This window comes from Notamacropus eugenii, chromosome 2 (genome assembly GCF_028372415.1).
Source record: "Notamacropus eugenii isolate mMacEug1 chromosome 2, mMacEug1.pri_v2, whole genome shotgun sequence".
Classification (NCBI taxonomy): domain Eukaryota; kingdom Metazoa; phylum Chordata; class Mammalia; order Diprotodontia; family Macropodidae; genus Notamacropus; species Notamacropus eugenii.
In genome coordinates, this window is record NC_092873.1 from 525,212,069 (window position 1) to 525,236,811 (window position 24,743).

At 44.0% G+C, this 24,743-nt stretch overlaps 1 protein-coding gene across 1 annotated transcript in view; it reads left to right on the forward strand.

The window, feature by feature from the left end:
• The window catches only part of CACHD1 (cache domain containing 1), a 248,813-nt gene extending 224,326 nt beyond the window's left edge, over positions 1 to 24,487 (forward strand). The window contains exons 17-27 of the mRNA XM_072649735.1: positions 484 to 606; positions 2,289 to 2,388; positions 3,003 to 3,119; positions 5,180 to 5,340; positions 6,147 to 6,233; positions 7,260 to 7,376; positions 9,955 to 10,106; positions 13,222 to 13,383; positions 14,925 to 15,002; positions 16,489 to 16,590; positions 22,685 to 24,487. Coding sequence (XP_072505836.1) covers positions 484 to 606; positions 2,289 to 2,388; positions 3,003 to 3,119; positions 5,180 to 5,340; positions 6,147 to 6,233; positions 7,260 to 7,376; positions 9,955 to 10,106; positions 13,222 to 13,383; positions 14,925 to 15,002; positions 16,489 to 16,590; positions 22,685 to 22,923 — 1,438 coding nt within the window. The 3' untranslated portion in view covers positions 22,924 to 24,487. The remainder of the gene's footprint in view (positions 1 to 483; positions 607 to 2,288; positions 2,389 to 3,002; positions 3,120 to 5,179; positions 5,341 to 6,146; positions 6,234 to 7,259; positions 7,377 to 9,954; positions 10,107 to 13,221; positions 13,384 to 14,924; positions 15,003 to 16,488; positions 16,591 to 22,684) is intronic.
• Positions 24,488 to 24,743: the final 256 nt, after the last annotated feature.

The following is a 24,743-nucleotide window of genomic DNA, read 5'->3' on the forward strand; positions in this document are numbered from 1 at the left end:
TGCCTTCTGATAGGGGAAGATGATACTCAGTAGACAAACAAGACTGTTTTAAACAGGAAAGTCAGAAGGAATAGGAGTGTTGACTTGATTGATGTTCATAAGCTGAATTCACATTCTAAAAGTTAGAAAGTGGGGTGGAGATGGGGAGGAGGGTATACCTGTATCATACTGGCACTATGGTATCGAGGAGCTGTCGTGAGTCTGGGTTTGGGCACAATAAGATGAATGAATACTCACGAATCAGAGATTCCAAGTGTGGGAGCTTGAATTCCAGGTCACAGGAATGTCATTCTTATTCAGATTCATCTAGATCCTCTCTTTCTCCTCAGGAAATCTCCATGTTATATCAAGCCAGTGACTCACTTGATCTTCTATATGTGGAACATGATGCTAAACCTCTATGTAAAACAGAATTCCACTCTAGAAAGTGCCTAGAATGGCAGGTACTCATTTCTTATCTTTTGCTTTCTTGTCTCTTTAAAGTGCACAGATGTCTTCTGGGCATACTGTGGCAGTGATGGGCATTGACTTCACACTGAGATATTTCTACAAAGTTCTCATGGACCTGTTACCGGTTTGCAATCAAGATGGCGGCAATAAGATACGGTAAGCCTGTGTAATTCCTACAGTCATTGGGCTTAAACACCACAAAACCAAGAAGGACAGAGAAGGGACCTAGGGATCCCTGAGCATGATGTATTGCTTCTCAAAGAGCTTCAACACAGGGGAGGTGAGGGTATACTCTGGATGCTGGCCTACAGCTTTTTGTTTGGAGGTAGTGCTTTTCTCAACTAAGGCATGACACTCTATGGCATAGACTGGAAAATAGACATAGCCTCTGATATAAAGTATTCCTGTGACAAAAGATGTCCCCAAAGCTTCTGTTCTGTTAGAAATTGGATATTTCTGGTGAAGACAAGGGCTCCCATGTCTGTCTTTCTTGGGTTGTGTTTTGTTGTTAGGTCTAAGAAGATTCTGGTGGTAGGAAGATCAGAAGTCTCTGAAAACACTGTGACATTTCTGAAGAATGGAAGTCTTTGCCTTCCAGATATTTAAAAGGACATCTGGAGTCAGGAAGACTCATGTTCTTATGTTCAAATCCAGTGTCAGATACTTGTTAGCTGTGTGACCCTGGCCAAGTCATTTATCTCTGTCTCAGTTTGCTCATCCTTTAAAATGAGCTGGAGAAGGAAATCATAAACCACTCCAGTATCTTTGCCAAGAAAACCCCAAATGGGCTCATGGAGAGTCGGACGTAACTGAAGTGACTCAGCAACAATTATGAACAAGAAAACCTTCCTTGCTTTCTCCTCATAGTCTGAGGCTACCAGTGGAGCACTTGGGCTAGACAGTGGTCACTCTGGCTCTTGCCACATGACTAGCCCATTCATTTTGCTCCTGTTGATGACAAGTTTTATTCCCATTTCTCTTAGTAATAGGTTTCTACAACGTAAAAGCAATATGAAAGGTAAATTACAATACAGATTTCAGTTTGATGTAATTATAACCTGGTATACTTTTGTTGCTGTTCAGTAGTTTTTAGTTTTATCTGACTCTTTATGATCCCATTTGGGGTTTTCTTGGCAAAGACTGGAGTGGTTTGCCATTTTCTTCTCCAGCTCATTTTACATTAAGATGAGGAAACTGAGTTAAATAGGGTTAACTGATTTGCTGAAGGTTGCACATCTAGTAAATGTCTGAGAACAGATCTGAATTCAGGAAGATGAGTCTTCCTCACTCCAGGCCCAGCACTTTATGCACTGCATCACCTCGCTACCCTGGTGTATTTTAGAGTCCTGTTAAATGAATTTTTGATATGATCTCTGAATATAATTTTGTATATTTGGATCTATTTACAAAGGGGAAATGGTGTGGTGGCTTAAAAGTTTGCTAAAAGCAACACCTGGGTCGCATCCTCTAGATTGCTTTTGCATTCAGCTTTCCAAATGCTGTTAAATTGGAAAAATGCCTTGTTTTGCTTTTGATGGGGAGGGATTCCACTTGTATTGCTGATCTACATAATTCTCCATTCCAATTTCACATCCTGGGAGATGTACATTGTCAGCAAGAAGGATTTTCTTCAAAAATGACTAGTTTTTCCTTTCTTTGTATCCCCAGAACTTAGCACAGTGCCTGTTATACAGAAGGCACTCAATGGATGCTTGTTGATTTGCCTTGCCTTGACCTCGGAGCTTCCATAGTCTTACTTTTTAGAATTGACAGGAAACTATGTTTTTTGACTCTCTTGACCCTTGCTTGGATCACTGAGCTATGTGTTTTTGGAGCAGGTGCTTCATCATGGAGGACAGGGGTTATCTGGTGGCCCATCCAACACTCATCGACCCCAAAGGTCATGCGCCTGTGGAACAGCAGCACATCACGCACAAGGTTGGCTGGGAAGGGAGGTGAAGCTCATTCATTCCTACACTGAGCTGCCAAAGTGATATTCCTAAAACACATGACTGCCCTGTGCAAGAAGCTTCTGGGGCTAGAGGGAAGAGAAAGTACAAACTCAACTGCTGAGCATTAAAAGCCCTTCACTATCTAACTCCTCTTGTCTTTCCAGGCTGCCCTTCATCCACGCTACATTCCAGCCAACCTGGCTTATTTGCCATTCCTATTACAGGACCTTCCATCCCCAATCTCTGGTCTCCAGGGCTTTACACAGGCTGTACCCCTTTTCTAGAGTGCTCATTCTCCTTGCCTCTACCCCAAGGAACCCCCTAGCTTCTTTCAAGTATCAGTACCTGTTTCCCCAGTGATTACCCCTTCTGTATCCCCCTGGCTAGAATGACTTTCTCCTCCCCTCCACATATTTTTGTGCTTCCCTATCTGTGTGCAGTAGAAGGTTAAGATCCTTGAAGACAGGGGCTGCAGTTTGTCTTGGCTTCTCCAGTGGCCCGCCCAGTGCCTGCCACCCATTGTGGCCATTTGATAAATGCTGGATGAATTGCTGTGAAATGACTTGCCCAGCTAACCAACTCTTTTCTTCCAACCTCTAGGAGCCGCTGGTGGCAAATGACATTCTGAACCACCCCAATTTTGTCAAGAAAAATCTATGTAACAGTTTTAGCGACAGGACGGTGCAGAGATTTTATAAATTTAACACCAGTCTAGTGGTGAGTGAGCTTTCCCACCCCCCATCCTTCCCCCTTCTCCCTCCCTCCTCCCCCCTTCCCCTCCCATTCCCCTCCAAAGGTTGTGGAGCAGACACACCCGGAGGGCAGACTTCCTGCTTTAATTGGAGGCTCCATTGCCCACCTTTGTTTGTCAGGATTTGTTTTAACCCTTTGCTGTCTTTTGTCCCCTTCTCAGTGATTGCTCAGCCTCTCTCAATGCAGAGGAGCTCAACCCTTGGTTAGGCACAGTGATGTCCGGGCACTAGGCTACAGACAACTACAAATCCTTTACATTTGACTTTGGGTGGAGCATTAGGTTGGGAAGAGAGGCTTCCAGCCTACCTTTCTAGTTAACTTTGTTTAAGTCAATATTAAAGTTAACAAGCCTCCTCTAAAACATACACTAGGTGACAAGAAAGAGTGAGTGACTCATAAAATAAGTGCTAGATGTGCCCAAAGTTAAATGTTGGATAATGCCCAGTGTGTTTGATCAATGAGGCAGCTAAGTCAGCTGTATCAATTCAGATTTGGAATCAGATGGCCTGAGACTGAATCACAGGCCTTCAGTTTACTAGTTGTATAACCTTGGGCAAGTAATCTCACTTATCTGAGTCTCAGTTTTCCCATCTGTAAAATGGAGATACCTTTACTACTTTCCCCTTTGGGATTATTGTAAAAAAGTACTTTTTAAAAAAATTATTTAAACAAGCAGTTATTTTCTCTCCTGCCCACTTACTTCCCCAATGTAAACAATAAAGAGGAAAACGTCATAACAAACATCCTGCAAAACAATTTCCTACATTCGCCATGCCCAGAAATGCTTGTCCCTCCTCTCTTCATCAGTAAACTCATCACACTTCTAGCAGGAGGCAGGTAGTGTCCTCTAAAACTGGGCTTTGGCTGTCCATTAATCTGAGTTCTCAAAATCTTTCCAAGTTGTTTTCTTCTTCTTTTATAATGTTATTACCATCGGATAAATTGTCCTCCATCACACTGCATCCATTTATAGAGCTCTTTCTGTTAAGGAGTTAGATGATAAAGTAGTCAGAAGGTGGGATGTGGAGTCCAGAAGACCTAAGTTCAAATCTGAACTCAGACACTTTATAGCTGTGTGACCCTAGGCAAGTCACTTAACATTTATTTGACTCAATTTTCTCACCTGTAAAATGGGGACAATAAGAACACCCACTTCACAGAGTTGATCTGAGGATCAAATGAGATAGTAAAAGGAAAACATTTTGCAAAATTGATATGGATATCCAAATGTTGGCTACTTTTATTATTTCGACAATAATCTGTTAGTGCCTTTTGGTTTAGCATCATGGTCATTTTGGGATCTATTGTCCCTCTCTCCCTTCCCCAACCAAACCTCCCTTGTAAGAAAGACAGATAGATGTTAAACTAAGACAATGGGGAGAGTGAGGCCATCTGGTGGGATCTGCTGAGGGTTCGATTTCACTATCTCTTCTACGCAGCCTTTCCTGGCTTCCCATCAGTTTTCTTGTGGTTTACGTTGTTTAACTACATTTTGTATTCCTGGTGCCTAGCTTCCAGGGGACATTTAATAAATGTTTCTTGGCTGACTGATTAATTATTGAAGTCACCGTGTTTGCGATTCTTTGGATTCCACTTATTAGTTAACAATAATAATAACTAATTATTAGTAATACTGTGCGTCTTTCAGGTTTGCCAAGTGCTTTATATGTATTATTTCAATATGAATCAGTTCAAATAAATCTTGGGCTCACTTTATTATTTCAGGAAAGAAAATAGTTCTTTCTATGCAAGAAAAACAAGTCTCCTCTGGTTGGTTAGGGCTGCTTTTTGAACAGGAGACTTCATTGATTTGCCAGGATTCTTGTTATGAAAAGGCAGCCAGTTTTCTAAAGGGAAGGGTGGTAAGTGGTCTGATAAAGTTAGCGGCCAAGTGTCTGCCTCACCAGTGAGCATGGTGCCTGGCACATAGTAGGTGCTTAATAAATGCTTGCTTTCTTCCCTCATTCCTTCTCCCCAGAATCAAGCTCACCTCCCCTACCTCTGAAATAACTTTGCTTCTCCAGGGGGATTTGACAAACCTTGTCCATGGCAGCCACTGTTCTAAATACCGACTGACTAGAATCCCAGGAACCAATGCTTTTGTCGGGATAGTGAATGAGACCTGTGATTCCCTGGCATTCTGCGCATGCAGCATGGTGGACAGGCTCTGTCTGAACTGTCACAGGTAAATGGGGATCAAAATCCCCCCTAGTTCCCACAAGCTAAGGGGCTCCTAGTGTTTCTTGATTTAAAATAAGTAATTTTTAACAAGACCTTGGAGTGCAGAATCAGTGGGATCTGGGGAATGACGCTGGAGGACACACACTGCCCTTTGAGTACATCTGGCCTGCTGTAGCTTGGTTTGGAGGCAGATGTTTTAACTTACTATGTATTGAAAGAGAAGTCACATGGTGGAATGAACAGAAAGTTGGACTTGGAGTCAGGAAGGTTTGGTTCAAATCCTGCCCCTGACACCCCCGACTCGGTGACCTTAGGGAAAGTCTGTTAACCTCTTGGACCCCTAGGCTTCTCTCTAAGAGTAGATGTGGCAGGTGATTGCCTTGCCCATCCCCCTTAATGCTAGTGCCTTCCCTCTTGATCTCCCATTTCTCCTGTCGATATCTTGGTTATATACAGTTATCTGTGTGTTATCTCCCCCCTTAGACTGGGAGCTCCTGGAGAACAGAAATGGAGTGTTGCCTTTCTCTGTCTCCCCAGTGCTTTGCATAAAGTGGGTGTTTAATAAATGCTTATTGAAGGACTGATCTGCATCAGCAGAATTGAGCTTCCACCCCAGGATTTCCATACAGATGAAATCACAAATCATATTTCTAACCTGCCCTTACCCTCAAATATTTAAAATCTTAATGGTTTTAATAACTGGCCTGGCATCCTTTAATTTACCCTGGAATCTCATTTTCCCTTTGTGTATTGTAATGTAAAGTTTCTTGCTGACATTCTGTGCATGGCCATTTCCATTTTTTTTTTAAGAATGGAACAGAATGAATGTGAATGTCCTTGCGAATGCCCTTTGGAGGTCAATGAGTGCACAGGCAACCTCACCAATGCAGAAAACAGGTAAAAACGAAGGGGGTGGGCTGTGCGGCTGGTTGCTGTGGGGAGGGACTGGGGAAATGATTCCTCCCAAGGAAGTATTCAGCTGATGAGGCAGGATCTTAGCTGTTGAGGGTAGCATCTTAGGATTGCCTAGTCCAAGTTGTATGAGCCTCATAATATCTCAAAATGATATCTACCTCCAGGCTTTGCAGTGAAGGGAGCTCAATGCATTTACATGTATGTGTCATTTACAGAATTAAAACTCTTACTTACATGACAATCAATTCATAGATTTAGATTTAGAAAGGTCCAAATAGGTCATCTTGTCCAGTCCTCCCATTTAAGAGATGCGAAAATCAAGGTACAGACAAGTGAAGTGTATTAAACCAAAAAAGGGAAAGGAGCCAGCACTGAGATCCAGGTCCAACCATGACTAGAACCTAGGTTCTCTGATTCCAGAGCCAGCCAGGACAAAAACCCAAATCCTGTGATTTCACTAGCACCCAGATCTTCTGACTCCTGAGCTGGCCAAGGCTAGAACCGAGGCTCTTGGTTTCTGGAGCTGGCCAAGGCTAAAACCAAGGCTCTCTGATTCTGGAGTTGGCCAAGATGAGAACCCAAGTTCTCTGATTCTGGAGCTGGCCAAGACTACAACCCAGGTTCTTTGATTCTGGAGCTGACCAGGACTAGAATCTAGGTTCACTGACTCCAGAGCCACCTCTTTCACTTGAACATCTCATTTCTTTAGTGCTTCAAGTTCTATGGAGTGATTTTTCTCCCAGCTCTGTGAGGCAGATGGTACCAGTATGTCCAGCCTCATTTTGTACATGAAGAAACCAAAGAGAGGATCAAGGACTTACCTGTCATTATACAGCTTTGGAATATGAACTAGCCTCCCATCTCCAAATTTCCTATTTAATCATCATTCATGGAACATGCTTTCTGCACACCTGCCATTGCCAGAAATTCCCCCGTATCTGGGGAGATTGGACCTGGGTAACTGAGAAGAAGTGTTTTTGATGTAACTTCCATGTTTTCCCCAAATAGAAATCCAAGTTGTGAGGTCCACCAGGAGCCAGTGACCTACACAGCCATCGACCCTGGTTTGCAAGATGCTCTGCCCCAGTGTGTCAACAGCAGGTGCAATCAGAGGATGGAAAGTGGGTAAGCTGCTATTTCTGCTCACTCTCGGTACATTCCACACCTGCCCAGCTGGAACCTGTTAAAGGGACTGGTTTAATACCCAGCAGGTGGACTTGTCAGCCCCTCCTTTACTGCAGACATACAATGTCTCCTCCTAATATTCTGGAGCAGTGTGACGCAGCAAGAATTAGAAACTGAATTAGAAGTTAGACATTTCCAAGACCCTTTGAGAAGGCCTGCTTAGGTCCAGGATTGTCTGAGACATCTGATTCTCCTTTGTTAGAAACTTTACTTTTTATGGAATCATTGTTCCAGTCACCCCAAAGGTCATCTACCCCAATCCTCTCATTTTACAGATGAGGAAAACAGCCTCAGAAAAAAATAAATGGCATAAAAGGTCACATAGGTGGTAAGCCTCAGAGGCAGGATCTGAATCCAAGTCTTTGGCCTCTAGAAGGGGGTAAAGGAATAAGAATTTATTAAGTGCTAGGCATCGTGCCAAAGACTTTGCAGAGATTATCTGATTGGATCCTCACAACAACCCTCAGAGATAGGTGTCATTATGATTCCCATTCTATAGTGGAGGAGACTGAGGCAGACAGAAGTTAAGTGATTTGCTCAGGGTCACCCAGCTAGTGTCTAAGACCAGTTTGGTCCTTCTGACTCCAGGCTAGAGCTGTGTGCGCTGCGGCACCCCCTTGCTGCTTCAGGGCCGATGCTTTCCCCACCATACCGAGCCTTGGGCCATTATTCTCCATCTCTCATTAGCAGTCAGCAGGTGCAGAGTGAAAATAAAAGATGGAAACGCTGGTCCTTATTTAGCTTCTCACACAGTGTGACTGGAAAGAAAGGTGAAGGCCAGCAGCTTGAAATGCTTCCAGTTGTTAAGCATCTGCCCTGACACTCATGAACTTGGGCCCTGCCCTCAGTTTGTATTCTCCTTGGCAAGCTTCCATCCTCCTTGGATTCTACCGGAAACTCTAGCCCAGGAGGATCTTGTGTCTGGCTAGATCCAGCCTTTGCCTCCTCCCTCGTGACCAGTTTCCGGCTGTTTTTCTTGCCACCAACTGTTTTTCCATTTTAATTCCATCCCTCTCTTCTTCTATGAACTGAGAAACCATATGCCAAGCTCATTTGAATTCTATCAGAAAAAAAAAAAGAACTTAAGTTACAGTGTTCAAGGTTGGCCCCAGAGAAAGAAAGAGCCTATGAACCTCCCTCTCTTCTTTGCAGAGGTGGGGAACCAGGGAGGTGGAATACAGCATGCCCTATCAGATTCTGTCAATGTGTCCTTTTGTTTATTTAACTGCTCTTTTCTTTCTTTTTCTTCTTTCTTATAAGGGATGGATCAGTGAGTAGGGAAAGGAGAACAAATATATTCACAATGAAAGGGATTTAGAAGCAAAAGATAGCGATAAAAATTAGTTTTAAAAGTTATATTTGAAGTAGAGAAAAAGAGGCAAATGGAAGGGTGGAGATGCCCTGGGAGGTCACTGCTTTAGCGCCGCTCTTTCAGCTTCCATTTTGGTACATCTGAGTCAGCTTATGACGCTGCTCAGGAGTGGAGACCGTTTCTGTAACACTGAGATAGAGGACTGTCACTGCATTGTCTGAGGAGCCCTAGAGACCCTGCCAAGGGGTCTGGGAAGTCAAAAAGATTGTGATAGCCATGCAAATACTGCTGCTAGCATTATTAAGATGGTGATGATTGTTCATAGTTATTAATTATTGCTAAAATTGTTATAGTAATACAGAGATAGGATTTGCCTTTCCAAATACTCCTCTCTTCCACCTCCATATCTGTGTGGGAGATGGGATTTTCTTCATACTGCAGCCAATTAAATGCAGACACAGATCTGAGAATCTGGCCATCTTTTGTTAAAGTGATTAGCAAAAGCATGTAAGACAATGCCATTTTCTCAATAAATTGTTTTTTGTTTGGAAAAATATAGTTTACTAAAATATTATTTATGTTAACATGCAGTTGCTTTATTCTTGGTGTTTTTGATAGATTAATCGATATTTTTAAGATTATCCGCTTTAATTTCTTATATGACAAGTATAAATATGTAAACCACGTAAGTAAAAGGCCTTGTGAGTCCTCAATGATTTTTAAGAGTGCAGGGGTCCTCAGACCAAGAGATTCGGGAGCTACTGTTCTGGAGATAGAAGGGACCTGGAAGGTATCCACTCTGACCTCCCTTCAAAGGTGAGAGGGTTGAGGCTCCCTTAGACATATCCCAGGACTAACACAGATTCCATGAGTAATAGTGGCCGAGGGAGAATTTGAATCCAGGACCTCTGACTGGACATCCTAGGTTCTTGGCACCATACCATAAGTCAGGTAGGCAGTCAGGTACAAGTGCAGGCAGCAGGGCTTCTTCTGGACATTGTACAATTAACCCTAGCCAGCCATCCCCTTGCCTCTACCATATTCAATGGAGCCAGGGGAAACATGGAGGCGATGGTTCCCCTGAACAGTTACCTTTCATCTCCCTAAGTACCAGAGATTGGAGTGTGGAGGGCGGGAAGCAAATGTGGACCTATGGGGTATTTTCATCTTATAGAGTAATGGAATAAATCTTTCCTTTTGCATCAGGGACTGCTTTGGGGTGCTGGACTGTGAGTGGTGTATGGTAGACAGTGATGGCAAAACCCACCTGGACAAGTCATACTGCGCACCTCAGAAGGAGTGCTTCGGCGGGATCGTGGGGGCCAAGAGCCCCTATGTCGATGACATGGGAGTGATCGGTAAGCCCTCTGCTTCAGAGCGCAGAGACGAGAGGCGGCAGGAGCGATGCCATCTGACACTGTCAGTCTCGCCTACGTGACGGGGATGACATTTTAAAATGAGTGTCTTCCTTGTCTCTTTAATCCCTTCTCCCAGCTGCTTTTGGCCAAGACCCCCAAAGGAGCAGACAATTGCTTCCCCAGCTGGTTGCTTCTAAAGCAGGGAAAAGGAGTGAGGATGAGGCCGTCTGAACCTGCAGATTCTTATAGATGGGATTTTCTGATGCAGAAAACTTGATCAGGCTAGCCAACCTCGTAGCAAGCAAGCTGAGATCTTCTACTGCACTGGGCTAGGCCTCGGATGAGAACTAGGGAGGAGATAATCCCCCTGGGTTTGGAGCTGACCAGACCACGGCTGAAGTTTGCAGTCCATCTGCGGGCTATTCCAGTCAAGTAGACAGATGCCTTTTGTCTTCCTTTTTTATCAAAATGCTGAGCTTAAATATTGCCCTGCAGTAATCTAAAAGACTGAAAGGAAATGAGATCTAAGGTCCAGCTGATCACCTTTCTCATTAATCTGAAAATAGTCTCACCCTAGATTTAACTGGAGGTCTGATGAGGAAAACATAGGGTTTAAAACAAGAAATAGATTTCCAGGTCATCCGGGTATAGGCATCCTCTCATTTTACAGATGAGGAAGGTTGAGCCACTTGACCAAGACAGTATATAAGATAGGAAGAAGGAGGAATTCTAGGACTTGAACCCAATCAGGTCCCCAAACTCCTCTTTTCTTTATACTATACTTTTCTTATTGCTTAGTCATTTTTTTCATTCCTGTCCAACTCTCCATGACCATTTGGTGTTTTCTTGGCAAAGATACTGGGGTGGTTTGCTGTTTCCTTCTCTAGGTCATTTTACAAATAAGGAAACTAAGACAAAGAGGGTTTAATGACTTGCCCAAAGTTACACAACGCGTAAGTGTCTGAAGCTGGATTTGCACTCAGACCTTCTGACTCCAGGTCTGGTGCGTGATCCATTGCACCACCTAGCTGCCCCATGACACTAGACCACATCGTCCATTCCAAAGTTACTGGTCTTGATCATCAAATATTATTAAATACCTGCTGTGCACCCTGCACTGTGCTAGGCGCTTGGGATATCAAAACCAAATGAAATAGCATTCAAGTCCAGTGAGGGGAATACAACAAGGACATGTACAAATACCGTACAAGGAAAGAGCATGGCAAGGGAGAGTTCTGGCTAAGTTCTCTAGGAGAATGTGAGTAGGGAGGGGATCCCATGTGTAGAGTCTTGGTCTCTGTGCATACTGTAGCAAGGAAAAGAACAAGCTAGACCTGCATCCCAAGGGGGCACCCTGATGGGGAGGGCCCAGAAGGCCATGCTAGACTGAGGACTGGTTGGTAAAACTGAGCATGTTTAGCCGGGAGAATGGGAGATGTTGGGGATACACAATAGCCATCTTTAAGTTTGTAAAGAGGGAGATTTTAAGCTTAATTAATAGAAGACAGTCCCTTGCAGCCCTAGATTCAATAATTCTAGGGCTCCCATGTTGTAAAAGCATCATACTTTATTCTGCCGAACTCCAGAGGGCAGACCTTGAGGGAAGTCAAAGGTGGTGGCATTTAGCTCACTAGAGGGAAGAGTTTCTAAGAATAGCTCTCTGAGAAATGGAGAGGGCTTCTTTGGGAGCTTGACGAGTTGTCTGCTCTGGGGAATTTGGGGTAAAGCCCGGCTAACCACTTGTCATGGATGGGGAGGAATTCAGGTTTCTGACTCATGGGCTCAAAGCTTGAGAGTGAGAAGGTATTTCTGGGCTTACCTAGTCCCACCTGTACCATGGGAGTTCTTGTTGGGTCATGTTCCCCTTAGGAAGTCTGGAGAATGGTGTTTGTAAATACAGAGATATAGCAGAAGCCAATTACATTGAAATACAGCTATCAAGATCTTTTTAAAAGTAAGTTCAGGGCCCCTGCTGTAAGGAATACCTTTTCTGATGTCCCTGGTAAATAGATAATCATCAAGCTTCCTGCTAAAAGTCTCTTATGACAAGTGACCTCATTGCCTCCTGAGACATTCCCTTTCACTTTGGGACAACTCTAGTTGTTGAGAAAGTTTCCCTGATGTTGAGCCTAAAGGTGCCTATTTGCACTGTCTACACATTTACTTCAAATTCCATTGTCCAGAGCCAAACAGGATGATCCTAATCCCTCCCCTCATGATCTTCCTTCAAATTTATTCAATCACCATGATCCTCCCAAGCCTTCTCTCCTTGGGGTTCAATGTCCCCATTTTCCCTCAGCCCATCTTCTTTTTAAGTTATTGAAGAGCATTGCCACCATGGTTGCTCTCCTGGATACTCCCCCGCTCATCGGTGTTGTTCCTGAAATGTAATTCTCAGAAGTGATCACAGTATTCCAGATGTGGTCTGACCAGGGCAGAATGGAGAGGGACTCTCACTTCCCCAGCTCTGAACCCAGTGCTGCTCCTGCTACAGCCTAAGATCATGTTAGCTTTCCTTGGCTATCGTCTCACATAGTTAATCCCTCATTGGTCAATCAACCACCAATAATTTATTAAAAATCTAGCCTATGGCCATGTGGCAAATCTTGGCCCTGGTGCCATTAAACCTGCTGTCTACTCATTGTTGATCAGGACGAGGGAAGACTTGAATCATTTTCAGAATGGAAATGGGCATGCTTGTCCTCAATTTAGTTTTGGGAAGTGAATTTTTGGACCCCAAGTGTAAAACTTTATGTCAGTCCCTCAAACGAAGCTAGATCTGGGCCAGCATTCCAGCCTGTTAAAATATCATGACATCCTAAGCCTCACTCCTGGTTCAGTCTCCATGCAAAGCTCTTGGGGATTTTCAGCCATTTAATTACTTTCATCACTCAGCATCCCTACGTGCCCATTTTTCTCCTTCTTCCCCCTTGTTGCTCTGGGCTACCAGCAGGATGGTCCTGCAGTTTCAGTTGAGAGCCACCAGATGACACAGAGCAAATATTCCTATAGCCTGTTGAGAAGAGATACTCTTTGATCTTTTCTTTCCCTCTTCTGCTCCTTCCCTCAGTTATATGACATTTATCTGACACGTTTGTTTTTGTTTTTAACAAAGGTGACGAAGTGATTACTTTGAACATGGTCAAGAGTGCCCCTGTGGGACCAGTTGCTGGGGGGATCATGGGATGCATTATGGTGCTCGTCCTGGCTGTCTACGCCTACCGCCATCAGATTCACCGCCGAAGCCATCAGCATATGTCTCCTCTGGCTGCCCAGGGTAAGCTAAAGGCTCTCACTCAGCCCCCTGATAATGCTGAGGGTTTCATCCGGCTGCCCATACACATCCCAGAGACTGGCCTCTCAGACTGGTCCAAGGAAAGCTGTAATCAACATACCCACTTGTTCCAGACTTAAACATGTAATTAATGTCTTGGAGTAGGAATAACCAGTAAAACTGCAGGACCAGTGCTGTGGGTCTGTTTTCTATGCAGATGCAAATGTTTACCTGCTTGATGTCTGGTTTTGATTTTCCCTCTGCATCTTCTCCTAATTCCTTTCAAGGGTGAGTCCCATGAGGCTTTGCTGAGAGCTTTATTTTGCTTTTCCAGAGACTCCCCAGCATCTTGTCCCTTCTCACCTGGCACCAATCAGCCCTTGACAGGACTCTGCTCAGGCTAGACAGAGATCTTGAATACCACCAGAAGCATGCTTTCCTCTGCTGCCCATGCTAGTATGCCAGGCTAGTGACTCAACACTTGTGCATCATGTCTCCCCAGAGTGGCAGACCTCTTGTGACACTCTTGTTATTATGGGTATCTACTGCTGGGTATCTTATTTGAAACATTGCTGCACGGTGTTCATGTGATTCACCTGTTACAGCTTGGTTTTGCCCCTGCCCTGCTCTCTGGCAGCACCAGTGTTACCAGAAAATTAGATTCCTTTGTCACTTTTAGAACTAGATCATGGCTATAATCTGAGCCTGCTATTTTACAGATAGGGCCATTGAGACCCAGAGAAAGTGGAGTGACTTACCCAAGGTCACATGGTGAGCCCAAACTCAAACCTAGATCTCCTGACTTCTAATCTAGAATTCTTTAGGCCAACACTTACTGCTTTTTAAGTAGCATCTACCTTGACCAGGGCAGTTTAGGGGATGGAGGGCTAGCCAGAAGTCAGAGAGCCCTGAGTTCCAGTTCTTCCTTTGACACTGACTGACTCTGTGACAATGCACACGTCACTTCAGCTGTCACTGTGCCTTAGGGACCTCTCTAAGATGAAATAGAAGTTCCAAATGGGTTCCTGATCTGAAGCAGTTTCCCCAAAAGGAGCTCCCTCTACTGGTGAACTCACCAACCAAAACCAAACACAATGGGGGGTAGCCAGGAGGTAATGATCACCCAGTAGTACTTAGTCATTTGACTTTTTATCTGTAAAAAAAAAATGGGCTTCTGTGAAGATGCCCTGGAAAGGGAGTCACCTGGAGCTTTTCAGCCCAATCTGAGTTCTCCTTGTGGCTTTCTCCTTCTGTTTCTAGCTCTCTGGGCTGGTGGGTAGAATGCCCCATCCCTCCCACTGCTTCTGTTTCCTTTATGGAGAGGTCTTTGGGAAGCAGCTGCCAGTCCAATAGGTATCTGTCATCTCTTTTCTCTCCTCCCCATCACCCTCTACCCCCATGGCCTTGAGACCCTACTCATCCTCCTTCCATAGAGTTCTTCCTCCCACTCAGCAAAGTTCTACTGTCCAGCAGGGCATTAAAGCAACGAGTTTCTTTGATGGGATTGTTTGACGAAAAGTTTTTCTGTTTCCATTGCTGGATAGAAATGTCAGTGCGGATGTCCAACCTGGAGAATGACAGGGACGAAAGAGATGATGATAGTCACGAAGACAGAGGCATCAGTAAGTATGCCACCCCTTGTCCAATTGCATGACAGTACGCCGATCAGGGCTCTCAGCCTTCCCTGAAGCTCCAGCCTCATTTTCCAATTGGAGATGCTCAGACTCAGGGTTTTTAGTCAGTCGCTGTGTGTTCTACCCAAGTTAAGGCCAAGTGAGTGATTTTATTTTGTATGGAAAATCTTGAAGAATTGAGTGTACTTTATCTTGAATTTTTCTTTCACTGCTTGATTTATGAAAATTGCATGCTGTGAATTCCTACTTCTTCATTTCTTTCCTAATCTAACACTCTAGAATATGTTCTTCTTTTTGATGATTTGAATAGATATGTGAGGAAAAAGAAAAGAATTATTTTTGGCTAAAAGAGCTTCCTTCACCAAAGGAAGCAATAAGATGTATGGATACAGACTTCCAAGACTTGTATTCAAAACCTGGCTCTTCCATTCCATGGTGCAAGGCAGGGCTCCCCCCTTTGGGCTCTGATCCTTGACGGTACAACAAAGGAAGTGAATTCTATTCCCCTCCAAAGTCTCTTCCATCTCCAGGCTAGGGAAAGGGGGTTGATTCTGGAGTCAGAGGACTAGAATTCCAATCCTGCCTCTGACACTACCCAAATGACTTGAGACAAGTGACCAAACTTCCCTGAACCTTTCTTACCCTTCATTTATGACCCATGAAAAACGAGTGGGTGAATGGGCAGCTAAGTGCTGCAGTGGACAGAACACTGGACCTGGAGTTGGAAGACTGAATTTAAATCCTACCTCAGACACTTCCTAGCCATGTGACCCTGAGCAAGTCACTTTACCTCTATTTCCCTCCATTTCCTCACCTGTAAAATAAAAAGGATAATAATATTACCCACTGCTCAAGGTTGTTGTGAAAATCAGCACTTTGCCATCCTTAAAGTTCCATATAAATGCTACGTGTTACTAGCTCTGTGACCTTAGTTAAGTCACTTCTCTATACTGTATTTCCTTGTAAAAAAGGAGGTCAGAATTAGATTCATCTCTAAGCTCCCTTCCATTTCCAAGACCTACGATCCTAATGTTAGAAAACCAAAGATATGGAAGAGTTTGAGGTAGTTTGGGATTGTATCCAGAATATTGGATTTGGAGTTGGGGGATCAGGTTGAAATTCTAGCCCTTTGACTTACTACACAGGTGATGTCAGTCCTGGTCCTCATTTTCCCTGTTGATAAAATGAGTATGTTGGGCTAAATGATTTCTAGGGGACTTTCTGTCTCCAAATCTATGCCCCTAAATCTGGCTGTTCCTCAGGCTTCATATCTGATGCCTCCTTAAAAATGCTTCCTCCACCTCCCTTTTCCAAAATAGAAACCGTCTCCTGCTTACCACAATCCTTAGTGTTCCCATCCTTCGAAAGCACAGATGCCCTAGCATTGAATGAGCCTACTGTGGGAAAGAAATGGACGTGGGATCATAAAGAATTGGTATGTGTGAGTAAAAATAAATTGTACTTGTCTTCCAAGTCAGCAACACTCGATTTATAGCAGCAGTGATCGAACGCCATGCACACAGCCCAGAACGGAGACGACGGTACTGGGGTCGATCTGGGACAGAGAGTGATCACGGTAAGGTCCCCAAATCCAATGGTCATAGCTGTGTGTCTTGGTGTGTCTCCACTCAGATGCCTTTGTTTATTCCTGAAATGTCCTTAGGCATACTTTTATGATGTGTCATCCAGAGGACCCCCTAAGCAGACCGATATGTCCCAGGATCAGTCCACAAGCATTTATCATTGAGCACAGCACCAGTGCCAGGTGCTGGGGAGACACCGGAAGAAAAACCAGCCTCTGCCCTCAAGAAATGCCTATTTGGGTTTTTCCTAGAATTCTTTTCTCTCTACTCAGAATGTCCATACTCTACCAGCTCAGCTGGTCCATGAGGGTAGTTGGGGGCCACCTTCAGGGGGTCCTGGAATTGGAGCCTGGAACACCTGCGGCCAAAATCTGCCTCAGACACTCATCTGCTTGGCCCCTCCGAAACAATGACTGACTCATAGACCTCAAGCTCCTCCCACCCCTAGGCTAGACAGTGACCAATCCCACAGCATTGCTAATTGGCCCAAACACTAAGATTCATTCACTCAGTAAACAGTTATTAAATGTGATGTTGCCTGTGGCCAGTACTATGGTGTCAGCACTCTTCAGACAAAGCACCCCAAGATGGACCTTGACTTGAGGGTCATGGCTGCTTGGACCTCTGTTTGGCCTCTAAAATGATTCAGTTCAGTTCAATGGACAAGCATTCATCTGTGTGCCAAGCATTGTACTAGCCGCTAGGGGGGTGGGAGAACATGCCAGGCATTTGAGATAGTTACAGAGAAACCAATTTCAATTCAATATAAAGGAATATTCCTTCTAATTAGCATTATCCCTAAAGTGGATTGTGCTTCCTTGGAGTTAGTGGGCTCTCTTTTCCCAGATGTATTACAGGAAAGCCTGAATAAGTATTTGAATGTATCCTAGTGAGGGGTCTTGGTAAGGAATAGGTAACCTCTGAGATCCTATTGGGGGCAGCTCCCTTGGGTTGAACATGTAACCAAACTGGCCTGCTATTCCCCACTGCAATAGCCCATCTCCCTCCTCTACTTCTTTGTACAGTCTGTGCCCCCATGCTCAGGATGCAATCCTTCTTTGCTCCTACCTCTTACAATCCCTGCCTCATTGTGACACATAATTTTAATAGCTTAAAACTGCCTCAAGACTTTGGGGGAAGACCCTGAATTCAGTCTTACTTTCTCTGTGTGCACCATATTTCCCCCAAGGGAAGGCATTTTCACAAGGGTCCAAGGGCATGCCTGTTTCAAGCACAGTAGTGACCACTTAGGCCATACTGATTAAACTGATTGGACTTACGTAATGATCAGGAAATCCCTAGCAGCAAAACAGAAGCCAAGGATCTAATTCAGATAAGTTGGGGTAAAAAATGTAAAGCTCATCTTTATTTTGTAAATGAGAGCCTTGACTTTAAAAAATGACATTCCTATCCCAAGACCTTGTCTCCTTCCAGAGTGCTGGCACTGTAAATAGACTGTTCAGGTCTGAGATCCTGAAAATAACCTCATTAACTTTACATGGTACAGAACATATGACTTTCAGGAGCTATCTCCCAAATCCTGGTCTGTGAAATGAGTGTAATGACCATCCTGTCGTGTCCAAGGGCACTAGCTCCAAATTTAGAGGAAACAGAAAACTATTCCCTCACTCCCCATTCCCCCAAGTCTACTGCAGCTCTCACAGCTAGCAGAAGTGGTGCAGGAGCCTCATAGAGCCCAGAGTCAAGTTTAAGAGGGTCCATTCACTGTCTCCTTCTCTTAGTGATCGAGGGAAGGGAAGCAGATGAAAGGCAGAAGGCAGAGTGAGAGATCCGAAAACCACACAGCCTGGCTTGAGCTTTGGATCCCTTTCCTTTTTTCCTACTCATTGGCTGTCTCTTCTCCCCAAGGCACAGAAAAGAGTTCACAGGTCATGTGGTCTGAGGGCCCTCCCCAAAGCCATCACCTTGAGTCACTGATGCTCCCATCTCCCCATTAGCTGGATCAGGGTGCAGTTGAGGTTGTCCCTGGAGCCCAGGACTTCTGGGAGGGCAGAGTGGATCCCTTAATTTAGCAGTGTAGCATAACACCTGATTTCTTTAAGAAGGCCTTGCTGCTGCTGCTCATTGGCTTCAGCTCTTTACGAGGCAGTCTAAGCATGTTAATATGGTGTGGTACACAGGCAGCCTCCCAGGCAGAAGACCTTCTGTTCCAGCCCTGCCCATCCCATACTAATGATAGAACTCTGGATGTGTCAGAACCCATCTGTGCCCTGGGCAGTGTCATAGTGCTCTCAATTACAAAGAAGGTGCCAGCCTAGACTGGCAGAGGGCAATTCCTCCCTTGGAAGCTCCCTATCTCTAAAACCACAACAGAGAGAAAGTGTTCAGGGACTTGACAAAATTCAATTCAACAAATTTTTATTAAGTACCTACTATATGCAAGGTATTGGAGATACCTTGGTCTTACCCTCCCATTCTGCTGATGGGGGTGTTTAAAATCAGGCAAGGACTATGTACTTGGTAGATTATAAAAGTAACCACAAAGACTTTTAGGATAATAACCCTAAGAGGGTTCAGGACAGGCCTCCTTTAGGATGCAGCGCCTGAGTGGAGCCTTGCAAGAAGTTGGGGATTATACAAGGAAATACCTTGTGCAAAGACAGAGATAGGATGGAATTTTGAGTTCAGAAAACAGCTAGGAGCCCAGTTTGGTCCAAAAAGAAAACGTGTGAAGGGGAATAATGAGAGAGGAGTCTGAAAAGGTGAGAGGCAGCCAGGCTGCAGAGGGCATTAAATGGCAAGACCAGGCATTTGTCTTTTTCCTAGAAACAATAATGAGCCATTGAAGCTATCTGAGGGATAACTGTCAGACCTGCGTTGTAGGCTTTACCAGATTGGCCAAGGACGCCTTGAGACAACCAAGGTTAAGAATGATTCCTCTGATCCAGCACCTTCATTGTGGGTGATTTGTCTAAGGCACCACATTCCATTCCATCCTGTGGCCTCTCCTAGATCTGCTCTGCCCCTTCCCATGGGGCTTGTATCATCAGCAGTGCTGAAGATCATTGCTAATCACAATGACGTAGCACTTTAAGGTCTGAATATACGCTATCTCATTTGATCTGACTTCCAGTCATTTTTAATGCTGTCTCAAACCATCTGGATTTGGATGGCCATGTTCATTTCTTTTCAAACCTGAGGCATGATTGACATTGAAAGGCTCACTTTTCAGCTACCTGGAATAAAAAAGCAAAGAAAATAGTCCCCCTCCATTCCTAATACTAAGGTGTTTTCTGTACTATTGAAAAGACCTTTCTGACATTTGCCTGGAAAGAGAGAATCGCCTTCTTTGTCTCTGTGTGGGTCCGGATTTTCAGCCCCAAAACCCTTCTGCTCAACTGTCTGCAAATGCATCAAATCTCCAGGCCCTGAGAGAAGCTGATTGATGCTAACTGTGAATGCAGTAGCAATATGCATGGGTTGTCGCTTCTGAAATTTTGAAAGGGATTTTTTTTTGCAATATTTAAAAACGTGTCAGCATCTTGGAAATTGAATCCTTTGATCAGCAAGGCTATTTTCTTTTCAAAGATATTCCTTAGAATACCAAAAAGGATGAATCTTTAAACAGGGTGAGCTAGCTTATACAGAAAATAGCTGATTGGTTCACTAGCGGCTGCTGGCTCTCCATCAGTTGCCAGTGGGGAGTTACTGTGATGGCGATAAAGATTCAGAGGCAGGCAGGCCTCTGCCCTCCAGTTACTTTTCTTAGCCTGACCTGAATTCTATAGACTTTCCTTTGAAAATCTTCATTGTACTTCACTGGTTTCTTTTAAAATAACTCACTTGAAAATCTGGTTTGGTTCAACAAGTATGTATTAAGTACCTACTGTGTGGGATTCTGAGATCAACTTGTCCAACCCTGACCTCCAATCTCACATCTCCAATTGCCTATTGGGCATTTCAAATTGGAAGTTCTGTTGACATCTTCAACTCAACCTGTCTAAAACTGACCTAATTATCTACCTCCTCCCCCAAATCCTGGCCTCTTCCTAGTTTTCCTATTAGTGTTGAAGGTACCACCCATCCAGCCACCTAGGCTCCCATCTTGAATTCTGAATTCCTGAATTCTTCACTCTCACCACCCTCCATATCTAATCAATGTCAACTCTTGTCATTTATGCCTTGATATCTCTCAGGTACTCCCCCTTCTCTCCTCTGACATTGTGACCTCCCTGGTTTAAGCCCTCATCACCTCAAGTCTGAACTATTGCAGTAGTTGCTGCGTGGTCATCTCTGCTCCAATGTATCCTCCACTCAGCCACCATATTGCTCTTCCCAAGGCATTCCCTTTATTCAGTAAACTCTAGGGTTTTCCCATTATCCTCACTTCCAGGAGCACTTTGTTTCCAAAGCCCTTGACAAGCCTGCCTTTCCAGTCTTCTTAAACCTTACTAAGTCCCATGCTCTTTGGGATTCAGTGACGCCAGCCTCCTTACTGTTCCTCACACAGGATGCTCCTTCTTCTTACTTTGGAGGATCAGGCCCAGCTGTCCCCCAAGTCTCCTTGGCTCAGCCTCCAGGCTTCCCTGGCCTCCTTTGGGTCTCCACTGAAGTCCCCCTTTGTGGAAGAAGCCTTCCTAGTCCTCCATGATAGTGTCTTCCCACTGAGACTTCTTTCCAATTTACCCTGGCTATTTCTTGTATTACGTAGTTGTTTGCATGATGTCTCCCCATTAGAATAGAAGCTTCTTGAGAGAGCAGGGGATTTTCTGCCTTTCTTTACATCCCTGGCGCTTATCACATAGTAGCTGACTGATAAATATCTATTGACTGTGGACACAAAGACAAAAATAAACAGTCTCTTCCCTCCCTGAGTTTACATTAAACTAGGGAAGCCTTGGAGCCTTGTGCTAGACCTGAGAGGGACCTCAGAGCTCACTCAATCCAGCCCCTTCATTTTCAGATGGAGAACCTGAGGCCAAAGAGGTTGTAGTTTGCCTATGATTACCCAATGTGCAAGGGGTGAGAGTAGAATTAGAACTCAGTTCCCATGACTCCATGTTGTGCATTCTTCTCATAAACCTATACAAAGCAAAGGTGAAGAATTAGGAGTAGGGAGCACAAAGAGAATGTGGCCCTGGAAGGAAACTGGGAATTCCAAGATGGGAAGGGAGGAGGAGAAATCTTCCCAGGCATGGGTGGAGTCACAGTATTGCCAGGGGTGATGGAGGCTGGATGAGGCATCAGCAAGGGCAAGTGAGAACAGCAGGGACCCCAGCTTGGCTGAAGTGTAAAGTAAGCACATAAGGGAGAGTCGAATGAAATCACCCTGACACACTTACTAGCTGGGTGACCCTGGGCAAGTCATTTCACCCTGTTTGCCTCAATTTCCTCATCTGTAAAATCAACTGGAGAAGGAAATGACAAACTACTCCAGTATTTTTGCAAAAAAAAAAAAAAAAAGCCAAATGGGGTCAGAGAGAGTTAGACACAACTGAAAATATGAACAACACAACTTCTTAAGAAGGAGAGTGACATGGTCAGCTCTGCTCTTGAGGGTTGTCCTGTTGGTAGCCTTATGGAGCATGGATTGAAGAAGGGAGAACCTAGAGCAGAGAGACCAATTAGGAACTTCTTGCAGTAATACAAGTGAGAGGTCATTAAGACCTGAGTCATGGTGATAATCAAGCGAATGGAGAAGAGACATCTATGAAAGATGCCAGGGAGGCAGAATCAATAACACCCTCACAGGATGTAGGGATAGGAGGGGAGGTGGTGAGTGAGAGTGAAGAGTGGAAAATGACTCCGAGGTTGCAGACTTGGACAATTGAAAGAACTGTGATACCCTGGACAAAAATAGGGACATTGTGATAAGGGGATTTGGGGGAAAGATGAATGTCATTTTAGATGTACTGGGTTGGAGATGTCCCTCAGACCTCCAAGTGGAATTGTCCAGCAGACAATTGATGATGCAGAGCTGAAGCTCTGGAGAGAGATGAAAGCTAGGTATAAACAACCTGATTTATTTGTATATAAAGATGGGGTAGAAGAGGAAGATATTTTTGTTTCCTGAGCTGTCATCCCCACCCCCCTCAAGCCTCTAAATTCTTTTTATTTCTTCTCCAGGTTACAGCACCATGAGTCCCCAAGAAGATAGTGAAAATCCTCCAGGCAACAATGACCCGTTGTCAGCCGGGGTCGATGTTGGAAACCATGATGAGGATTTAGATCTGGACACTCCTCCCCAGACTGCAGCCCTGCTAAGCCACAAGTTCCACCACTACCGACTACACCACCCTACCCTCCATCACAATCACCACTTACAAGCAGCAGTGACAGTACATACTGTGGATGCAGAATGCTGACAACCTCATCTTCCCCTTGAAGAGAAGAGAAGGTGGAAAAGAAAATGGAGAGAGGGACTGGGGTGGAGGTGGGCTGTGGAAGATGGAAATTCATGTTGAAGAGACAGCTGGTGTTTGGGTGTTGCTAGGAGTGGTCAAACTCATTTCCTGCTTGTTATAAAATGGTTAAGAACAACAAATTACATTTAGGAGAACATGAGGCTGACTTGGAAATGGAGGCGAAATAAAGTCTGATTAATGGACCTGCCATAACATGAATAAAACGGGAGAGAAGGCAGAGCTCCAAACACAGGGATGAAACTTTCAAAACCCTCGTCGAGTGGAGCCAGAGGAATGTATCAAGGAGCCAGGGCTGTGCAGCTTCCCTTAACTGGAAGAGTGTAAATCCATGAGAGCTGGGACCCAGGAAGGCAAGATGTCCAGCTATTATGTACAACCAATTGGGTTTGCTTGTTTGTTTCCCAAGATTCTACTTGGTTTCTAAAAGATTCATTGAGCTGGTATTTGCTAAATGGGACCCACAAGAATAAGGTTGAAACAATGCATCTCAAAATTTCTAAGCAAAGGATTATTTTTCTACTATTTATTGAATTTACAAACATTCATGACCTTTGGGAGGGGCAGGGAGGAAGGCGAAGACTTGGATGCAATTATCCACAAATATAATTGCTGTTTTTTGTGTGACAGTGAAGCGGTTCTTTCCTCAAGGAATGCTCTTGCTCACTTAGCTGATACACCCCCACTGCCCCATTCTGCGGAGTGGGAAAATGAAGAAATCTTTCAGACTTGTTTACATGCATATTCCTTATGTCATTTTGCAAGAGCAGACATCATGAATCGTAATGCAGTATTCTTTCTGTGTGTTTGATGGGCATACCAGGGGCAAAAGAGAATCAGAAGAATCTCCAGAGAGGTGTGGGTATCTTCTTTGGAACTCTCCAAGCTCAATTTTTCCCCAAGTTGCTGACCCCACCCCAAGAGATCCAAGTACTACCCTGGGAGCCTCTCCAGCAAGGGAATTAAAAGCTTCATCTCATGCCTGATCACCAGGAGATCCATAAATGAAAAATCACATCCTATTTTGATTCAGAGGCTATTGGCTACACCAGCAGAGAATAAAGCAATGTGCTATAAAATTTTGCTCCTTATAAAAGATTTCATTTGAGATCTTAATTAGAAGCTGCTGCCAATTACCTGGAACTTAACACTACTTTGAGATTCATACAGGGATTAATCAGATCTGTCTAATACAACATGGAACATCACAATGGAAAATAATGTTCTAATAACAGTGTTGTATTTTAAATTCACATTTGATGATTCAGCTATGTTTATAAAAACAGTTGCACAGTGCATATGGTAAATCTCATTTATATGTAGGGTTTTGTTTCATTTTTTTTTAAGTCACGGAATACTGTTTTAATGATAGGGTACTTAATTCTGTATAATGTAAAATGTGGTTCTTAAGGAGTACAGTCAGTAACTATATGTGTGCTATCCAGAAGCCCCTTTATACTGTGTATAAAATTTCAGTCTCTAGTGAAATAAACTGTATATAAAGTCAGGTTTAGTTGATTGTTTTGACTCTGTAGTGTGATTTATTAACTTAACCCCTGGTACTTGGGGGAAAATTACATCATCTTTTCAAACTTACCATTTCCCAAAGGAACTTCAGTGGTATTGCCCATGGGCCAGTTTGGGGCCTTCTGATTTGAAATGATGACTCGTCTTCAGAATACAGTGAGATGAAATTTTAAAACATCTATTAAAAATGTATATCCATAGCCTGTTCTGCCTATCTAATTCATTATCATTTAAAT